The sequence below is a fragment of the Balearica regulorum genome, chromosome 6 (genome assembly GCF_011004875.1).
Source record: "Balearica regulorum gibbericeps isolate bBalReg1 chromosome 6, bBalReg1.pri, whole genome shotgun sequence".
Classification (NCBI taxonomy): domain Eukaryota; kingdom Metazoa; phylum Chordata; class Aves; order Gruiformes; family Gruidae; genus Balearica; species Balearica regulorum.
In genome coordinates this window covers 40,591,691-40,612,551 of record NC_046189.1, presented here as the reverse complement: position 1 = coordinate 40,612,551, position 20,861 = coordinate 40,591,691, and the positions used below count along the sequence as shown (strand labels likewise).

Genomic DNA, 20,861 nt, shown 5'->3' with positions numbered 1-20,861 from the left:
CGCAGCAGTATCATCTTATCAACAGACACAGAGCTAACATTAAAATATGAAGTGACCTATCTTTCAGGGTCTGGCTCGCTCTTTTACTAGTTGTAATACTCACAGTTGTCCTAAAATTCTATTCTGAATAAATACCAAAATTAAGACTGACTGTTTAGAAATTCATACTGAAACTTCTTCTCTACTACTAAGTTATTAAAACAGGCTTCAACCACGTTAGAGGGGCACTTAAAAAAATCCAATGACTTATACAGTAAATCCTATTAGATTCTAGGGATTTTATCATAATTTCCAACATATTCTAAAATCAAATTTATTTCATATTTAGCTGTGCTTTGTTCTTCTTGAAGATTCTTACCTATTAGTACAAGCACTTGAAGTTCAGTCAGCTAAACCTGTTAAGTTCCCTCACAACAGTCTTCCAAAACGTGTTGCATTACTAAAGGCAACAGAGCCAAGAACAGCATTATGGAACATTACATATACATGTATTTCTATTTTTAAATTCTGAGGTAACAAATTCCAGAACATGCCTTTTGTTTTAAAAAAAGTGTTTTAGAACAAGCTTGTACAGCACAAAAAACCCCGTAAATTGCATTGAGCTGTAATTAGCTGTTATTTGTCTGGAGTAAAGGGGCATTCATCTACACTCACACTTGCATTCTTCTATGGACTGTAAAGACATAATATAGAAAGCAGTCTCTGTATCACAGGATCATCTAATTCAGCCCACATATCAATTCTGTGTTTTCAATCTCCCTTCCTTCTCAGTTTAACACAGACCATCAAGTCGTGAAACCCTCCCTCTATTACAAGGTACAGGGAAGATTACCCTATTAAAGTAAAAAATCACTTACTCTGCCTTTACACGTTTAAATTCCACTCGGCTCACTACCTATCACCAGATATTTATTCAGTGGTCAGACTGAACTCAGATGTTAGCCTTGTTATAAAATACAGCAGATGGTCATTAGCACATTTAATATCATTTGCTTCTTCCAAATCAAACAACTGGAGGGTCCCAGAGAACAAAATCGCAAACCTCTTCAAACATCCCACGGTAGCCTTTAAGGTCATAGCTAAGAGCAAGTGTTCTGTAGTTCTTATAAAAGGTTCTACTTAACAGACTTTTAGCTTCCATTGCTGGATATCAGGATTTTCTATTTTACCATAGCCTGACTGTATATTGAAATACTACAGCAGAGCAGGGAAAAAAGTCTTCCAGGCTCCTCTCCTCGACAGCTTTGCTTTGGATTATTATGTCGCTTGTCTCAGGATTTGAAGGCTTTAATCAAAGATCGTATTTCAGGCTGCCCCAAAAGTGGTATTTCATTAATCTAATTACTTCTACATGCTATTTAATTCTGGAAAAGAAAAAAAAAAACCCAAACCTCTAAAAGGTAAGAGCTTGTTCCATAAGCAAAATTCTTAAACTGAGAAAGCCACTATCTGGTGGTCTTTTGTACCTAGGGACACGGTAACTAAACAGGTAACTTTCTGAGGGGGTCCCTGGAACTGACAGCTAAAGCAGACTGAAAGCCAAGTGCAACATACTGACTGCACTGCAAACTGCTGAAGATTTTGCCTAAAGCCAACTTCTTTCTTTAGCCCCAAAAATAAGCAGAGTCGCATTCTAGGAATTCAGCAAGCAGGTTAAGCTTCCCACTTTGCTGTGGGAAGTATTACCATCTAAAAAGTCCTGGTAACTTCCTTCCTCCATCATCTCTCCTGACCATCAGTTGTATCCCTAGCTCATCAGTTTATCTCATTTTAGATTAAACAGAGAATTCTTCCAGAGAGGTCTCTGGCAAAGAGACCAACTTACTTTTCCAGACATTGCCTGTAAGACTACAAGAAGTTTACACAATTGATCAAAGGGATCAGATTGGTTCAGTGACCTTGTCTCGTAAAGTTCCTCAAATTTGCAGTTCTTAGGAGACGAGCAAGAGAATAATTTAGCTTGAAACAGAGGTTCTTTATTCATGCACTGATTTGCTACGTTCAAGAAAAGACTACTCACACATTTTTAAACTAAGTCTGTCTTTCTGTTTGTACAATGCCCAGCACTTGAGGAAATACCAGAGTAAGAATTGCTTTATTAACACAAATGAAAAATATAATGCAGAGGTAACTTTAAATATTCTTGTGCACCAAAAACCATAGTAAGCAACTCCACGTCTTCTCTAAACTAAGAGAAAAACACAAAACCAATTAGTTTAACTACTGTCATTGTTTCCTCTAGAGGCAACTTTATGCTTACAGGTAAGTGTGGTATAAAATCAGCTGATTTCAACAATCATCTCCCAAACAGAATTACTTTAATGGACACAGTGATAGTAGCCATGCTCGTTTAATGCACAATCAGACTTTGACCAGCCCTTTTAAAGTTTACTCACTATTTACTAATGAGAAAATCTAACAGAAGTGCCTCTTGCTGGCTCAGTTATTTGGTGAAGAATTCTGGTGTCTATTGCATCTGATCCTTTACCAGAATTACAGATCTGTTTTGTAATTTAAATGTGGAAAGAAAAAGGTCTTCCATAACCATAAATTTCCCTGCATAATGTACTTCAACTACTGAGTTATCTCTATTCTAATCTAAACGTATTCCTCAGATGATTTCTACAATTATGTAACAGAAGTTAATTTCTATTCCTCTACAAAGTGGCTTAGATCCATCAGATTTGTTTTTATGCTTTTTTTATACGTCTCTATAGTCTCTCCCATCATTAAAGTGTATATTCCTCTATCCTTTCCTTTAGTTCTCTTTCCCTAAGAGTGCAAATCCCAAAGTACATGAGTGCTAGTCCACACATGTACATCAGGTCTGTCATTAATTTGCCAAGTAGCACCAACAATTTTGGGTTTTTATTGTTGCTGATGGTGTTACCCCCATCAAGAAGGGCTGACACTTTTTTATTATGCATACACAGTTCCATACCAAGATACAGGCCCCCCTTCCCTGAATATATTGCTTAAACACTGTCATTTTTGATTTCTTATGATGTGGTGTCTTTCCTGTAGCTACTGGAATTCTCTTCCACTGCTGCAACTGATTTATACTAAAGCCAGGTATGGAGATTTCACAAATGTCTTCAATCTTTTTTCCTTCGCACATTTCTTCATATACTATTAAAATCAGATATATCAGCTTTCATCCCAAAATATTCTCCTTTTTTAGGTAGATTCCACCCTCAGAGTAAAAAAGTCTCCCTAGAGCAGAATTCAAAGCCTCAAAGTTTTACATCTAACTAATCCTTAAATAATCAATTGATGTTTATTAATTATCATAAAAAATTCTACACAAAAAAAGTAACTAACATAACCTGTATCTTTTTAGCAACTTTCCTTACCTTGGTGTCATCATACTTTATTCATGCAAACAGAAATCTTGCAGTATCACTTGTTCTTGTTACATAAAGAGCTACCAGCAAATTCTTCGTTGTTTCTTACAGCTTATGGTGCATGTTTCACATCCTTAACTCTGAACAATTTCCTTTCTATTTTCTGCATTTGCTTTAACAAGACATCTCTTGATGCTTATCAACAATCCCATCACACAAAACTGCCCCTTTCTGCTACAGGTGCAACTCTCCAGCCCTTCAAGTTCCTTACAAAAAAAAGATTATACAAAATATGACCATAGCACATTATGTCTGTTCTCTTCATACAATGGAAAAATATTCTTGTGCAAATCCTTTCATGAGAGAGAGAATAATATAAAGGTTGCAATGACTACACTGAAGAATAAATTATTACAGTAGATATTCTGTGCTTATATCAGTACTACACTGATGTTACTCAATAAGCTAATGCTCAGTTTTTTAAAATCATAGAGAAAACAGTCTTCAAGAAATTTATTTTCTACACATGAATTCTAAAGGTATGTTATTGAAGATTAAATACCCAACCCAGCAACTGACTTCAAAAGGAGACCGATCATTCCACATCCGTATAAAGTTAATTGTGGAATTTAGAATCAGCCTATTACCTAATTATCCTGTTTCACAATACCTAATTCTGTATATATACACAACAGAGTAGGAAAACACTCAGATGCTTGTTGATGCTTGGTAGTAGATCTCTTTTGACACATCTCCAATTGTTCAGCTTTTTAAAGACTCATACATCCTTTTATGATTATAAAAAAGTGACAATGGTAAAACTTAAGCAATTACAGCTCCTAATACACAAGGCAAGTGATATAAAGACTGCTAATGTAAGCTTAAAGCAATTTTTTCTTTTGGTGGCTTTTTATTCCAGCTTTAGTGCTTCTATACCCAAATTGCTAACAAAGGGTCTACAAAGACCGGAAATGTTGCATGTATTTTACATTCTTGTGAAGATATTACAAGAAACTGTTGGGGTTTTTCTTTTAAAACATAAACCTGTTTATATGTGAATGGCTGCCTTGCTCAACTGGAGCTGAACGGTAAGAGATGGCTGCATTTGCTATGAGAGTTAGAGATGACGTTTATGGGAAAAGGCAATTTCCTATCATGCTAGTCAATGGTTGATGATTTTCGGAAAACTCAGAGATGGTGTGTCACTGGAAGCTTCCAGTGTCAGATTTTTTACTACGACAGATACCAACAGAAAGCGCTGTTTTCAGACTTTTTCATCACTGCTCAGTATGCTTACTAACTCACTACTGGTTTTCTGAGATATTCCGGCAAGATTTAAAAAGAAAAACCCTGACAACAAAAATGACACCCCTCCCCCTCTCCAAGAAACCAACTGCTTTTCTTTTGCATTTATAAAGAGCATTCTTCTCTCCTTAAACAAGGTTAGGCCAATTAAAGTCTTTAAGACTTAATCACACCTAAGCAATTCTTAAATATAAGCAAAATGCCTTCAATGCACATTTAAATCCAGCACTTTATCAAGATTCTACTGCAACTAGCAAAAGCAGGTTTCTGGAAGTTTTCATATATTCTAAGAAATACAAAATAATTAGCTTGTATCTTTGCTTTAAGTGCACATCACTGTTGAAGACATTATCAGTCCAGTCACAAGTAAAAACCACTAGAACTCAGTATTTTAAGTTCCAGAAGAATTCAAATCCTTGCCTACCTGATATGCCATTCTTGCTGGTGTTCAATAAAGCTACAGATGCTGCAGAGACTCTCTTATTATTCACAGTCTGCCCTGGTTTCCGTGAGGTACATTCTTCGCTATCACTGTCCTGTGGATTTAGTAGCCTTGGCTGAAAACACTGCAGTCGACATGATCTGATATTGCTTAGTATTTCAGAAAGGGACAGTCTGTTTTCACAATGTTTATTGGAAGCATTGGTCCGTGAAAAATTAGAAGAAAAGTCTAAAGTCTGGGAAGAGCTTGAAAAACTGTTCAGCATTTCTGGGTCAATCTGCCTCAAGACAGGATCATGTTCTGTGGATATTCGGTCCATTATAACCCTGATGAAAGAGGATGGGGGAAAAAAAAAAAAAAAAAGACCTTAGTTTAACTATCTAATACTTTTATCCTTTGAAGGGGAACAAAGAGTAAAAATAATGCAGCTGTACCTTCCACCCCTGCCAATTCGTCTTCTTGCAAATCCTATACATCTTCTTGGAATAGTAAGGGTTGTAAGGCAATGCCTGAACCTCAGTTTGTCCAATTCTGCCAATTCTGAGTTTTCATACGAAGAATTAGTTTGGTCCAAACGAGGCTGTAAAGAAAAAAGAAAAAGCGATTTTGCACTCATTTAGAGCGTATACTTTCATTAGGTTACTGCTAAGTGACTATCATGTGCTGGCTACAGTATAGAAAATACTGAAAAAGCCCACAGAACAATCACTCCATTAATATGCTCAGACCATAAGAGAACTTGGAACTTTTTTTTTTTTAAAATACATGACTTCATGAAGCAGAAAATCCTCTTTATTTAATTAGTCATAAAATTAGGCGCCACAACCAAAAGATAGAACAAGCCAGCATTAATTCACTCTACCAAGAAGCACATAAAACTGTCCTACTCAGACACAGGTCCACCTGGTCCAGTACCTCCTGTCTGATAATGGCTCTTTTGGTGATTCTTCACAAAATAAAAAAATACAGGAAGCAACTATTTCACTGTTACAGCCTCTGAGCTTCAGGCTCTTAGAGGCCAAGGGACTTCCTGCAGGCAAGGCTGCACCTTGACCACATTTTGTAATCAGCTGAGGGCCTATTCTTCTCATGAATTTGTCTAATCCCGCTAGGAAGAGTCAGTAGCGTAAAAGCTTTTGTCTGTAAAAATGAATTTATGAAAAATAATTGATAGAAATACCTCAAAACTATACGCATAGCTCCAGTGCTAAGTATCATGCTACAGAACATTTTTACTACTTATAATGACAAAGGAAACACCAAGAAGGCCTGTTTGTTTCTCAAAGATCCCGCTGACTCACCAGCTGTACAAAGCAAAGTGACACCAATTCCCAACTCAGATAGCTTGCAACCTAAGTATGTAGACAATTTCAAAAGGGGTTCCTAAACGTGCAGTTTCGTTTTACTCATGAACCACATACTGCCAAAGGCAACAGCCGCTGATCTGAATGGCCTTTGTTGCAATACACAGCATTCAATTACCAGATCCTGACAGTCTATTTTCTGTATCAGCTTACCTTAAGGGCATTTTTATTACTCCATGAATACCTTCATTATTATTATGAACTCAAAACTGCAAAAATCTTTACAAGTAAAAATGCTGCCTGGTGTCTGAAATGCCTTATATGACAGGTTAATAAATATTCATTAAAATAATCAATTTTTGTGATCAGGTTAAACCTACAGCAACAGTAGTGCTGTAGATCTAATCAATTTATGCTAAGAGTTAACCAAAACTCAAATGGCTTCAGTAGTTAAAAAACCTGAAAGGCTAACAGTAAGGCTGTTAAATAACCTGCTTCTAAACAACAACAGAAAAGTAACAGAAAAGAATGAAAATACAAGTTTTCAGTCGTTGCAACTTCTTTTGGCAAAGGAGTTAACTCAAGAGTTTAAGAAAAAAAAAGTAGAATAAATTCTAAGCAAGAGAGAAGCTTCAGCTAACCCTCTGGAGCTAAGCAGAAAAGGTGACTAGATTAGAAATCAATAGGTAAAAAAAACAAGTTAAGAGGCCACACAAAAACAGGTGGCAGAGAGACAAGTGTATCTTAACTAACCCCCTAATAAATCTCTAAAAGGAGAAGATTAGCTAAAATCAATGATATATGCTTGGAAAGATGGAGTTGTCTGTGGTATTCTGGAAATGACTACAACCCAGCAGGACACTGCAAAGCCAGCACAGGAGCAGGTGCCATCACACATCTGACCTGTGCAAAGGACTTCCAGTACAACTTGTGGGAGATGCCCATGCTGTAATTTGAGTATTCTGGGGGATGGCTTGGGCTTCTGAAACAGTTACCTAGTAACTAAATGACTTCTTGATAAGTGGCTTTAAAGGCTATGCAATTACACAATTAGCCATGTAACCATTCTTCCCATGGCAAGCAAGCAAAGGAAAACCAGGCCCATTATAGTGTTGTGTTGTTCTTCTGGGTCCTCTGCAGCCTAAAGCTCCCCATCTATAAGCACACACTTGGTAAAAAAATTTCATTGTCAGTGGTTCAAAGATGATGACAGGACATCTATAATCAGTCTCTGTACATTCTTGCAGTTGCAGCCTAATGTTTTTCAATGTATCTCCAGTTTGCGCTGATTTCAAAGGAAATTTTTTACTTAACTATGTGAAAAAAATCCTCAACAGATTAAACCCCTCTGTTTCAACAGCAGACTCAATGCCCCAGTAGGATCTCTAAGCAGGTCTGAGAACTGGGACAACTAATATCTAACTCTAACGAGCTCTACAAGCTGGGAAGAAAGGACAGGCTAAGAAAACTGAAGGGGACAAAAAAACCTCTCCCTTCTTAACAAGGGGCTGAATTGGTCTGCAGGCAACACATTTTATTACCATCAGGTAATCACAGCAGAACAGTACAATGAGAAAAATTCTCCTGAAAACTGAGAACAACTTTCTTTGGATTCACCAAATCATCAAAGCTTTAGTGTTGAAAGTGGCAACAAAAGAAGTATTACATTAGCCCTATGCCAATCTAGGTTTTAAAAAAAAACACAACAGAAAACAAAACCCGCCACACAAAAGCCAACAGCAGATAGTCTTACAGCATAATACTGGCATCCTGCTCTTCTCCTGAAAGCACAAGGTCCATCAGGATCATTTTCTTCTTCTGCTTCCGATGCTGGCGAGGGTACCTAGACCAGAATGCAAAGTCATTCTTCTGCCACATTTATATAATACAATTTTATTTACTTATTTATATTTATATAATATGAACTGCCACATGTATATATTAAATGTAATCTTCTCTGAAGCATAACTTCGAAAAAGAAAAGAAACTCATGTTTTATGCAGCTATCTTCTCTATGTATTCATTGTCCAACAGAGTTAATCTCCGTTTCAAGCTAGACTGGCCAAGTCACAGGCAACTAAAATTTCTATCTTCTGTATGCTGAATTTTTTTAACAGAGTATTACCTGCGGGAACTCATCTTCATCTGAGCTGTGGAAGTCATACTGTTTAATATCACTCTTGCTGATAACAGGCAAGGGCTCAGCAGAGGGCTGTTGAGGAGTTACTACACACTCTATTTTAGGTTTCTTTAGATACTTCTTCTTTTGACGTACAACATCTGACACCTCCTCCTTTAGAGATGAATGATGAGGATGCTGTTTGTGAAAACAAAGAGGTTTTTTTTAAAAAAGTAGTTAACATTTCCTCTTCTCATGCCTTAAAGACATGGCTGCTTATCTTCCAACCCCTCAACAGGCAGCATCTGCACTATTTCAGTCATATAATGAAAAATGTATTCAAAACATTAAAAACCCCAGAACTTTAGCTCTGAGTGTCTTTACAAGTATTTATATTAATAAACAAACTGAAAGCTTTCAAGCCATATGACTACTTAAGAGGTTCCTTGCTTTGCTGTATACTTAGTATACTGTAATTGGAAATCTTATTCCAATTACTTTCCGAAATCTCAGTTTTCGACGGCAAGCACTTCCAATTTTCTGCACTGCTCAGATTAAGTTCCAAAGAAAAAAAAATCTAATTTGTTTCATGTTTCTCAGCTCATCTTTTTGAAAAGATGTGTTGTTTGTTTTTGCTATTTAAAATTTTGCTAACAAACTCTCTGTAGTAAGCAACTCCATCAATATTAAACTGTTTACTTGAACACAAACGCTATTAAAATTCAAAGCTTTTAAACTAAAAGGAAAATTACTTCACTTGCAAAATTCTCAGTTACAAGTAAAAGCCAGTCCAGTTCTGAAAGCGTTCAAATTTACCCCACGTTACCACTCATCAATAACTGTCTCACTAACTCCAGTAACAGAGCTCAGCTTCATAACCGGTGATGAGAAACACAAGGCATAACAGAATTCCTGCACAGAGCCAAGGCAAGAGATTTGTATGAAATTCAGTGACCACTAGGTGTCGTGGGTGATAAATACAAATTTCCAAAGAGCTTCTGCTTGCCAGCCTTACATCCAAGCATTTTATATTAATTAGGGGCTCAGGTTATTTCTCAAAACGACACATTAATTCAAAGTTGGATGCATTTTTTTTCCTGTCACATTAACAGTGGAACATCAGGTCTTATCCTTTTTCTATACTGTACTCAGTTCCGTGAGCTTAACTATAATGACATTAAAATGGCTTGTAGTGGAAACTTGTTTTTTTGTTTGTTTGGAGTTTTTGTCTGTTTGTTTTAAAAACATGACCATCTAGTATTTGTGTTCTAAAGCAAAGATACCTCCTAAAATGGAAAAAAGTACTTATGGCTTAAGTAACAATTATCAAAACATGATATGAAGAAGCAGAACCAAGACAAGCAGAACAATCATTAGTAATAATATAATTATTCTAAGATTGAAAGCAGTTAGTTTTGCAATTAATGCCCACATTAACTGCAAAAAACCAACCCCAAACCTCACTCTTAAGTATTCATTTAAAAAACATTAGCCCAAGATGGATACACTTGTCAGCACTGCTGCTTATGACTACACTGCTACCTTTCATTTCATTCCTTTGGAACCACACATCACCAGAACCAATAAATACAGTCATAGTCATGGTTAACTAGGATCCTCCTGAAAAAAGTATTTTATTTCTCTTCTGCACAGATGTAAAAACTGTCCTCATAGGAAGATGTAATGAGTATACTAAATATTATGTTCTAATTCAGTACTGGACCTGAAGAGTGACAGGAGACAGAAGAGTTCCCTTTGAGTTTTTTTGTTTGTGTTTGGTTTTGTTTGGGGGTTTTTTGAGTTGAATATGTTTCTTCATTAGACAAGGAAAAAAAAAAAAAAAGAGAGCCATTAAAGATTAGCATTTCTAACTATGGGTTATTCTTCTATTACTACTTTTCCAGATGTCACTAACAAAGTCAATTATAAAATAAAACTAGATCCATTGGGTTTATGTAAAGGAAGATTTTGTTAAAGTAGCATTAAGTACAGCATTCCACAACTTTGCTAGTTTTAGAAAGACAAAATAACCAGTGTGTGACACACAGCAACTCAAGGCTTACATCCTTCCTCACTCATTCTCTCAGAGTAGCCTTCCATCCCTTTGCAGAAACTAAAGGTTCCCAAATTTAGCCATTCGTTCTTCCACCTTCCCATGTTTACTGCTTACTAATACTGAGGGCCAAGCAGTGGCAGATATAAAAATGCTTCTCTAGTAATACTGACTAGGCATACAGGCCCTGGTAGTAACATGCTACTACAAATTCCAGTAAGTGTTTTTTAAAAACATTAGTTGCTAGCAACTTTTTTCAGCTGTCAACAAGATAACAGTTGCATTCTTGTGCCTGGAAATGTTACTAATCAAAGATCACTTAACCAGTTCAGAATAGTGTCTGGAATCCTTTGGCATTCTAGCTGTGATTCACCAAAATCCTGTATTCTCAGGACTATCTTTGCACTGAGGGCCAGTCAGTATTCACAGACAACACTATCCGAAAAATTCAGTGCTCCAGTGTCCCTTTGAAGGCAGAAGGAAAAAAAATTCACTATACTTTGCAATCTCATCATCAGGAGGTCCTGATGTCCACTGAACACATTGCCTTACATGGACAGAGACAGAACTGAGAAGGAAAACAAAGACTACTACAATGTTGATGTTTAAAGAAACAAACAGCAATGCCAGTCAATTGTTTTAGAACTCAAGCGGCAAAGACAACAAACATTAAACTGGAAGCAAGCATAGCAGTCTCCTGGTCTCCTACCTTCAAGTATGGCAGCCTCCTACTCAGTTTTCCAATGCAAACATCTGCGGGGCGTATCCAAAAGAACGGTGACACCAGTAACAAGAGACTCGCAGCAGAAGAAAGCTTACCTTAACTTTACATTCTTGAACTTTGTGATGATTTCCATTATGAAGAGCAGACGGAGTTGTGCTCATCTCTTTGTCAGGTCTATTAAGCTTCACTTCATTGAGGATTTCACCTCCGTAATCACCCAAATGGTACCTCAAAAAACAGGATTAAAAATATAATACTGCATTTCCACTGGGAAGCGTTTGAAAGACAAAACAGGCAAACAGTCTGCATAAAATCCTTCTAGTTTAGCTTCTAAAGTTTATGGTGCTGTATAAGCCTTCACCCACACATGTGTGCAGAAGACTAACATCCATACAGAAACAAATTACAGGAAGTATTTTCAAACTTATTTCATGAAAGTTAAAAGTCGGTGTTATAAATGACCTCTTACTGATATAATTTGCAATTTTACCTTTTCTCAACAACTTCTAATGTTAAATGCAATAGCTCGCGCTTTGTTTTCTCTCTTCTCTTAATCATCTCCAAAATTGTTATGGCTCTGCTAAACTCTCTTCTCAATTTCAACATCTTCTCATAAGACGCTTCATCATTTTTTCGATTCTATTGAAAGATTAAACAAATTTTAAGTCAAAAGCAAAACCTGTGAGGCATAAATAGCAAAAAAAGAGTTACATAATGCCACTGCAGGTGAGAACCCAAGTACACTCAGAAGCAGCTTTTCCTAAAGCATAACCTAGATGGTAAACAAAGCCACAAAAACCCAACCAAAACCTAACTTCTAAGTGTAAGCTGAAAAAGAGCTTTTCAGTCATTTCCCCCCCTCCCATGCTTTCTCTGCTCAAATTCCCTATCAACTCAGTGGAAGTTTGTCAGAACAAGGAATTCAAGACTCAGTTCCTAAGACACTTTGTCCACCTTGATTCTACACACAGTAAGGTTGCGTACGTGTGTACAAAGTTGATGTAAAATTACAAAATTTCCTAGTTCAAATCAATTCATGCTACAAATACAAAACCTGAACCATTTGCTCTGTGGCAAATGGAATGTCATTTTCCCCCTTCTCACATGAGGGAAAGCTTGCAACCTAGTGAGTCCCACAGCTGCTTGTTTACATGCCAACACCTATAAATCGCCCTTTGACTTTCAGCTTTCCAGAAAATGGGCAGACTGTAAATTGTCTATAGAGAGCTGACGGATTCCACACTGACCACATCATTCAGCAGGTGTGAGACTTAGCTGGGTCATCCAATATTGCAACTATTAATAGAGACAATCAGATCGGTAACTGTGGATACCACAGGACAGATCCTGCATGATGGATCAAAATGATTCCTATTAGTGCAGGATTTAAAGTGACAAATTTAAAACAGTAAAGTCTGACAAGTTACCTTTCTCGTCTGCATCTTCTCAGTTCTCCTCCGGAAGGCAACATAAGGGTCATTGTTGGTGGAGCCATCCCTCTTCTCTTGTTTGATTTGGGGGATGAGAGATGGCCCTCTGCAATTCTTACGCTTTCTCACCCAGTAGTCATATACAGCCTTAATAAGGTAGTCATCCTCATTTAGCAGCAATTTAGCTTCCTGAAGTGTTACAAGCTGAAAGAGAAAATTCAAAAGGTGCAATTGAGATAGGGTGGGGTGGTGGTGCAGGGAGGAAGTCACCGCACATTCACACCTCTTGGACACTTTCTAAATAAACTTGATTCTTTTCTAGCACAAGAGAGTAAAGGGAGGAAAAAATATTGCTCTAAATCGAAGTGCTTAAGCCACCAGTTGGTGTTCCTAAGTTAAATATATAGTTTCCAACTTTTCTGACCCAGTATCATCATCATCTCTCAGAAACTTTCATACAACAGTCTACAACTTCATCAATTTTTCATGAAATCCAGGTAACAGTTTGAAACAAATACAAGCACAGGATATAAATAACTTACTACAGTCTGCAGACCATAATTTGGGAATCATTTTGACTATTTTTTCCCCCTAAAAAAAGAAGTTCCTTATTGACTAGCCATTATTAACACATGATTGTTTGCAGTTTAATGTTGATCCCCTTAGAAGATATTTTACTGTAGGCAGAATATATTCTGAGGTAAATAGTTTCTTAATTTTCCCCCAAAAATGTTTACTTCATGCTATAAAAGGATAATGACTGTCCCTGTTTATTACAGACCAGAGACAAAGACATTTACTTTTTAGGCAAGTTACTTCAGTAGGAGAAGATAGTAAACACAGGTAATTTAATGATAACTTTTTTTTCCTTTTTATGTTAAGCTTTTTATATGGAAACCAGACTCTAAATAAATGCAAAAAACCATCATTGACTAATTAGTATATTAGTTTAACATGCTCGTATCACCTTAAACCCCTTTATTTCATTAAAAAAAATAGTATCTCTAGTATTACTTAAAACAGGAAGTTGGACAAAATTTCATCTTTCCCATAATTTGAAAAACAACAACTGAACAACTTAAATTTGCAGTTTTGCAACACGTCAAACTGTTAAATCTTCTCCCTGCATTAGGATAAGCAGAAAAAGAAACAATATATTACAGAAAAATAGGGATATCCTAAGTGTAACCACTGCTACTACGTTAAGTGTTAAATCCAGCCTGGTCTAGTGGAGGGTGGCACTGCCCATGGCAGGGGGTTGGAACTAGATGGGCGTTGAGGTCCCTTCCAACCCAAACCATTCTAGGATTCTATCTACAGCAGAATTAAAAAACATTGAACTGTTTCTAAAAGAAAGAAGAAAAAAAATCATCCCTCTGTGCTTATGACCTCTGGTCATATATAAAACATTTAAAAAAATAATTTTGTATTTGTTCTACCTAGAATGCACATTAGCCTGGTTAATCAAACACACATACGCACCAGCATACCCTATCCGTATGTAACAGTTGATATGATTGTGTGTGTAGGTAATACACAAAACATCATCCCACCACTGTGAATATTGCTTTAAAATAATCTCAAGTCTTGTTTGTCCTTTGCTCCCATTTTTTTAATAAGAAATACGTTAATGGAGAAAAACCAGTCTACTCTGTACACAGTTGGAAAAGTTAAATTTTGACCCTGCTTGCTTGTTTTTGCTAGTACCACCAGTAACATGGATGCAGAGTCCCTGTATTCCTTGCTGAAATCATGTTATGAAAACACCCAAGAGGGATGTCTGGAGCCCTCTCCTTGGCAAGGGAGGCATTCCCACCAGCACCCTTTTGTATTTCAGAGGTAAGTCACGTAAACTCTAAGTGAATCGTGTAGTAGCCCCAAGTGGGATCTGAAAGCATTATAACCCCATGTGGGGAAGGCATCTGCCAGGCAGCCAAATTTCTTTGTTTCCCAGGCTCCAGCAACCTCCAAGAGTTGTTTTTATCTTGCCATTTCTAACACAAAGCTCAGGACAGAGCTACTCAGCATCAGCTGAAAACTTTCTGTAGCCCAAAAGCAGGACAAGAAGCTTCAACACATATCATAATTTCTGAAGTTCAGCAGGCAATACTACACAGGAAGTCCCATAGAAATTTCATCTACAAAGAGGGATTTCTCCTTACACACCTTGCCTTCAAGGGGTAGCCTGTGTTACAAGAATCAATTACAATGCTTCGTATACACATAAGATCTTTTCTACCACAAACTTCCTTAAATAAGCACTTTCTGGATCAAAACACTATTCACCTCTGCAACACTTTAGTGTTATTTACATTTAAGGGAAAGGGGCAGCTGCCTTACACAGAAAAACCCATATTCTTATAATATTTTATTTTAGGAAAACATCTCCCAGTTCTTAAATTTAACTTCATTACTGAAGCAATGAAAGATGAAACCAGCATAAGAAGGATGCAAATTAATCTTGAAAAAATGATAACCAGAAGCACTTTAACTGTAAGCCAGAACAGGGGTACCTGCGTCAAAGCTCCAAGAGACCCAAGCACTACTTGTTCAACAAGTATCACCCAATGCGCTCTGCAATTTTTTTTCTTCACATCCCCTCTTCCCAGCATAGTAAGAAATCTTTACCTAATCCTTGTTAAAGTTGCTCTAAGATGTAAAGAATACAATATTTTGGCCTCTTAACACATAGCATTGAACTAAATCAGGTTAAGTAACTGAGGCAGAGCTACAGATCCTGCAACAGATTTTTCACTCCCACAAAACACCTGTGGGAAGTAACTACCTATTGCAAACTTGCCTTTCAGAATCTGATCCTTTGGATGTAATTCTTGAGTAATGGTTTTGGCTTTAAGACCCTTCTACAGAAACTGACCTCCTGGAACACCTCAGGAACTGTGTGAACACCTCAGATACTGGTACCCTTCTGATAAAATAAATGACTAAATAATACACAGCAGATACTTGCTTCTAAAGCAAAGAAACCAGCCTCTGAGTCTGAATTAGAATTTAATTTCTCTCTCACATCCACACAGTTTCTACTACAGGGGCCCAATCTTAACAAATGCTTTGCTTCACTGTCTATGCTTTTAAGTTCCTAACCTTCAAACACCAACTGAAGTCAATGTCCACTAGTACCAAGTGGAACAAAGAATTAGGATTCTCATATATGTTTATAGCCAAATCTATACACCTACCGATCACCACAAGCTTCTCTAACACAGGTAAAACAAGATGTTCTAAGTTGTCCTCTCTAACACACTGTGGTCAGCAATTCAAATTTAAAACCAACTGCCTCAACTCACCCCCAAAAGCTCCCTCCCCACCTGCTTTTTCCATTACCAATATGGACAGTAAGAGACAGCAATGTGAGTTCTGTAGAACTGCAGACTGACACAAATACACCTATTCTGTCAGTAGGAAACAAAACAAACTGAAAAACAAACAAAACCACCACCCGCCAGAAAACTCAGAAATCAAAAAACCTCAGTGATTTCTTAACACAGTACAATACCTGACTAGAACTGGCTTTTTCAAGCCTGTCAACCATTATTTCAAACTGCAGCGGCTTGATTTCCATCTTCCGATTTAGTCTGTTCAGTAAGGTTTCATCCTCAGAGTCCATATCATAATCTGGCTGTTCATTGTCCAGATTAAAGGCTGAAACAAAAATATACATGCACAAAAAAAATGTAAATCCTTGGTAAACAGCATACTATGGCAATACAGAAGCATGCATCTGACAATCAGAAATCAAAAATGATTGATAAAAGTTCAGATTAACACATCTCTACCATAACACTTTCTTTATGCTAAAAAGTTTCCCCATATAACAGCTGCACAACAGTAGTTAGAAGTTGCTTGTCTCTGACTTCCAATATGAGGGGAATCAAAGAAGTTTCATTTTATTTTAAGTGGCTTGAAGGAGGGAAAAAAAGCTTTAGTTTAAAAAACTACCATAGAGGCATAGAAACTTTAATATATCTTTGAAAAACAAGAGCAAAAATGCTTTTTAATGCTGTTATAATACAGTTCCTCCAGAATATCACGGTAAGATTCTTAACAATTGAGATAACTTTCAATCAAATCCCAGACTTGGAGAAAAAGCACTTACACTGAAGTTCCAATTTCAATTGTCCATTTTTAAATAGTTCAAACTTAGAATCTGAAAATACTTCACAGACTAAACTTTTTTTCCCTTGATATAACTGTGTGACAAGCTATGAAAATGCTAGACCAACCCTGTGGGAATTGTTACTTTTTCTCCAAAACCAACTCTAGATGTAGAGCCTGAATATTCCTCCGTACTCTCCAAATAGTAAGTTCCCGACTTTACAGCCAAGCTCATGTCTTTATTACAGATTGTGCTATTCACTTTCCATACTTAAAGTTTCTGGTCCTACTAAAAGCAGAAGGAAGTTACCATTCAGATAACACAGCAGAAACTAAATTTTACAACAAGTAGGAGCAAATTGCATACAACAGCAAGAATTCTTAATGTGAAACATTAACTGTACCTAATAAAACCTTGAAGAGGTGAAACACTACCTACAACACTCCAAATAATTCAATCACCAAGTTACTGTACTAACAGCAGTGAAGGCTTGTTGAAATAAATCCTATTCTTATTACACAAATAGCACTATCTTACCTTCACACTCTTAACTCACGACTATCTGAGCGCTAACTTAAAGAAAACCTCTGCTACTGAGCTTCCCAGTGTGCTTTCAGAGGACCTTATAACAAAAACTTGGAAGACCAGGAGCAAAAGAAAATCGCTAAAAAATATCATTAAAGCAAATTATACTATATTCTCTCCCATGGTCTGACCACTCAACAAGAGGTGGTAAGTAGCATATTTTTTTCCGTATCTCAGACTAGCCCAATACCATTCTTTCTGTATTCCAATGCAATAAATCAGCTAAATCACTACCAGCATTTAATCTATTTGGCTATGCATGGCAACTCGGACACAGCTAACACAGGAGTGCTAATAAGCAGTCCCTTACCGTTTTCAGCTGCAAACTGCTACATGTCTCAGAAGAGACAGTGCTCAACTGTACTAACTCTGACACCACCGCTTGGTCAGAAGGCTTCTCTGGCCCAACACACACGCTATAAACATACTATAAAAGTTTATTTCAAGAAGTTACACCCTGTTGATATTATTATGTATTAAGTGGCATTATTAATAATATTAATTCAATAATACAAGTTGCATGGCAACTTTATTTAAGACACTGTCATTGGGCATGTGACCCACAGCTCTCCCTCTAGCAATTAACAACTGCATATTAGACAAACTACAGCTTACAACATTGGATCCTGCCTCTTTAGTGACAGTCTGTAGGAATGAAAAGTTTTGAGATAAAAACTGACCCAGACTTCCATAAAACTGCATTAAAAACATCACCAGGCAGGACTATGCACTTGAGAGAAGAGGGACTGTTACAGTGCCTGGGGTGACTGCCACATGATCCTGTTCAAAGAGCTAACAGCCAGTAACTAGCCAAATATCAATGCACCAGATGTCAAGTATCAGTGCTGGACTCGATGAAACCAGTCTCCTATATATCATCTTGAGCTCCTGCAAGCTTTGCTCCAACTTCTCCTGTGTGGTCCCAGCAGAAAAAGACTGGGTGCGCAGGATGCTGCCACCAACAGCACATCACATCAGCCACACACTGAAATGGGGTGACTTGTCCCACCTGAGCTGTAACTCACACTCCTAAACTCCACTTCCCAACACTGGAAAAAGCGTCTCTCTCACAGCACTGACCACTGTTCAAATGTGGATTGAGTATGTCTTGGCTCTACCTGTTACTCACCTGAGTTTCAAAACTCTTCAGAGCCTTCCCAGCCAAGTCCAACCTTGGCAGCTCATACTTCTCCTGCAGAACGATGCCTGATACTGCACTTCTCCACTCAATCTGTAATTTGATGACCTCTTAAGCATAAACTGCCACTTTCACCAGAAAGGAAATTGCAAAGGTTTCCCCCAGAGCCTACAAAACTACTATGGCCCTAATGTACGCTGTGAAATCACATTCAAACAACTCTGCTCAAGGGAGGTGGCCAAAATTTTCTAGACCAGATATTCCCATCATTTTGGAAGAGCTGTCCTAACAATAAAGCAAACCTCTTTATTCCAAAAAAACAGATGCTTAATCACATTCTTACAGATGACAGAATGCACAGAAATCCGTTAAAGTCCAGAAAAGGCACTGCTTGTTTACCCTCAGACAGATGTTGATCTTACACCAAAAATAGGTCAACCTATTAGCTGTCAGTAGGTAATTCAGAAATTCCCCACAAACAAAACGTTTCAGGTCAATTCATCTAAATCGGAGTACGATTGAGCAGGAGGATCCCTATGACAGAGAAGACCTGATGCTGTTCACGTGTAAGCTGTAAGCAGTGCCGCTAAGCTTGTCTTCATTTCCACAGCGAGGAAAGAAGTCACTGAGAGTTCTTGATCCATGCACCTTCCTGAACCACCTTTCAGAACAAGCAGCCCATCCAGAGGTTTCCAGTGAGCATCAGAACCAGCTCAAGACACACAGGGGTGTAACGCAACCAGAAGGCGAACAGGGAAGGAAAGTCAAACCTCCCCTTCTGCCTGTCATCTTGGTTCATCTGCCCCTGTGAACCACTAGTTCTACCACACAGTACTAAATTATTTGCTGATAGAACACCTGCTCTCTTAGCAGTCATTTTGAGTCTTCATGAATAACAAATGAAGTGCTGAAAAACTAAAAAATGGAAAAAACCTAATCCTTAAAAAACAAAACTACACCCTGAATTTCAACTCTACAAAAATATTTTGACAACTAATCAAAATGACGAGATAAAAGGTATCCAACATATACTTGCCAGTAACAAGCTACTTCAAGAAAATCTAGTCTCATTTTCTTATACAAGATGACTTTGGTACTGAGAACAGTAGTAGCCCTTGTCACATATCTGCTTTTCATACCTTCTAGCAATGCTTTTCTTTTGCTAGCAATGCTTCTCATACTATTTGTCACAACCTGTAGTTATCAATACAGTTCACTTTCAAAGACGGAGGGTTTATACAGAGACTGCAGGTTAATGACACTGAAGCAATGGAAGCAGTACTTGTGTTCTGCCTCCTGTTCCAATGCAGACAGGAAGGCTCAGCAGCCTTTGGAAGTCTACGAGTCTCAGAAAATGCAAAGCTATCACTCTTCCTTTAACTGCTGCATGCAGTCATAAGGAGTTAATCAACCCCAAGCTGGCTCACCATAGCTCTGGGACACTCATGGAATGTCCTCCTTCCCTGAAGTTCATCTGTCACTGCTCTTTGAAACATACTTTCAGTGGCATCCTTCATCATCAGTTTTGTTCTTTTCCCAAGCACTGAGCGAACTGTACTGGTTCCAGAAAAAGCCATTTTTCATCCTGGAGTTGGCCTTTAGTATGGCAGCTTGTTGGCTTCAAAAGCCACCAGAAGACACAGGTGGTTTATGTGCTATAACTATCACCACCCTCCATTTCTGCCCCTGCCATAGCAACAGATCCAACTGTTCACTCACGCCTGCAAGAATTAGTGAAGAACTGCTCAGCCACAAAAAAGCACTGTATTTCAGATGACCTGCTACTAGTTAGTGTTTTAAGAACAACCAATCTGCTAGCGCATGCAGTTAAAAATGGATCATAGCATGGTTTGGGTTGGAAGGGACCTCAGAGATCATCTAGTTCCAACCCCCCTGCTGCGGGCAGGGACACCCTCCACTAGACCACGTTACCCAAAGCCCCATCCAACCTGGTCTTAAACACTTCCAGGGATGGGGCCTCCACAACCTCTCTGGGCAACCTGTTCCAGTGCCTCACCACCCTCACAGTAAAGAATTTCTTTCTAACATCTAAATCGACCCTCCTTCAGCTTGAACCCATTACCCCTTGTCCTGTCACTGCACTCCCTCATAAACAGTCCCTCACCAGCTTTCCTGTAGGCCCCCTCAGGAACTGGTAAGCCGCAATTAGATCTCCCCAGAGCCTTCTCTTCTCCAGGCTGAACAATCCCAACTCTCTCAGCCTGTCCTCATAGCAGAGGTGCTCCAGCCCTCTGATAAGCTTCGTGGCCTCCTCTGGACTCTCCAGCAGTTCAATGTCTCTC

The 20,861-nt window shown here is 38.0% G+C and overlaps 1 protein-coding gene across 1 annotated transcript in view; it reads right to left on the bottom strand.

The window, feature by feature from the left end:
- EPC2 (enhancer of polycomb 2) overlaps nucleotides 1–20,861 on the bottom strand; it is a 48,715-nt gene that overhangs the window by 6,770 nt on the left and 21,084 nt on the right. Inside the window, exons 3-10 of the mRNA XM_075757285.1 lie at nucleotides 16,236–16,381; nucleotides 12,719–12,925; nucleotides 11,782–11,930; nucleotides 11,387–11,519; nucleotides 8,521–8,712; nucleotides 8,149–8,238; nucleotides 5,526–5,671; nucleotides 5,074–5,417 (exon numbers count right to left, since the gene is read on the bottom strand). Of these exons, the coding sequence (XP_075613400.1) occupies nucleotides 5,074–5,417; nucleotides 5,526–5,671; nucleotides 8,149–8,238; nucleotides 8,521–8,712; nucleotides 11,387–11,519; nucleotides 11,782–11,930; nucleotides 12,719–12,925; nucleotides 16,236–16,381 (1,407 nt within the window). The remainder of the gene's footprint in view (nucleotides 1–5,073; nucleotides 5,418–5,525; nucleotides 5,672–8,148; nucleotides 8,239–8,520; nucleotides 8,713–11,386; nucleotides 11,520–11,781; nucleotides 11,931–12,718; nucleotides 12,926–16,235; nucleotides 16,382–20,861) is intronic.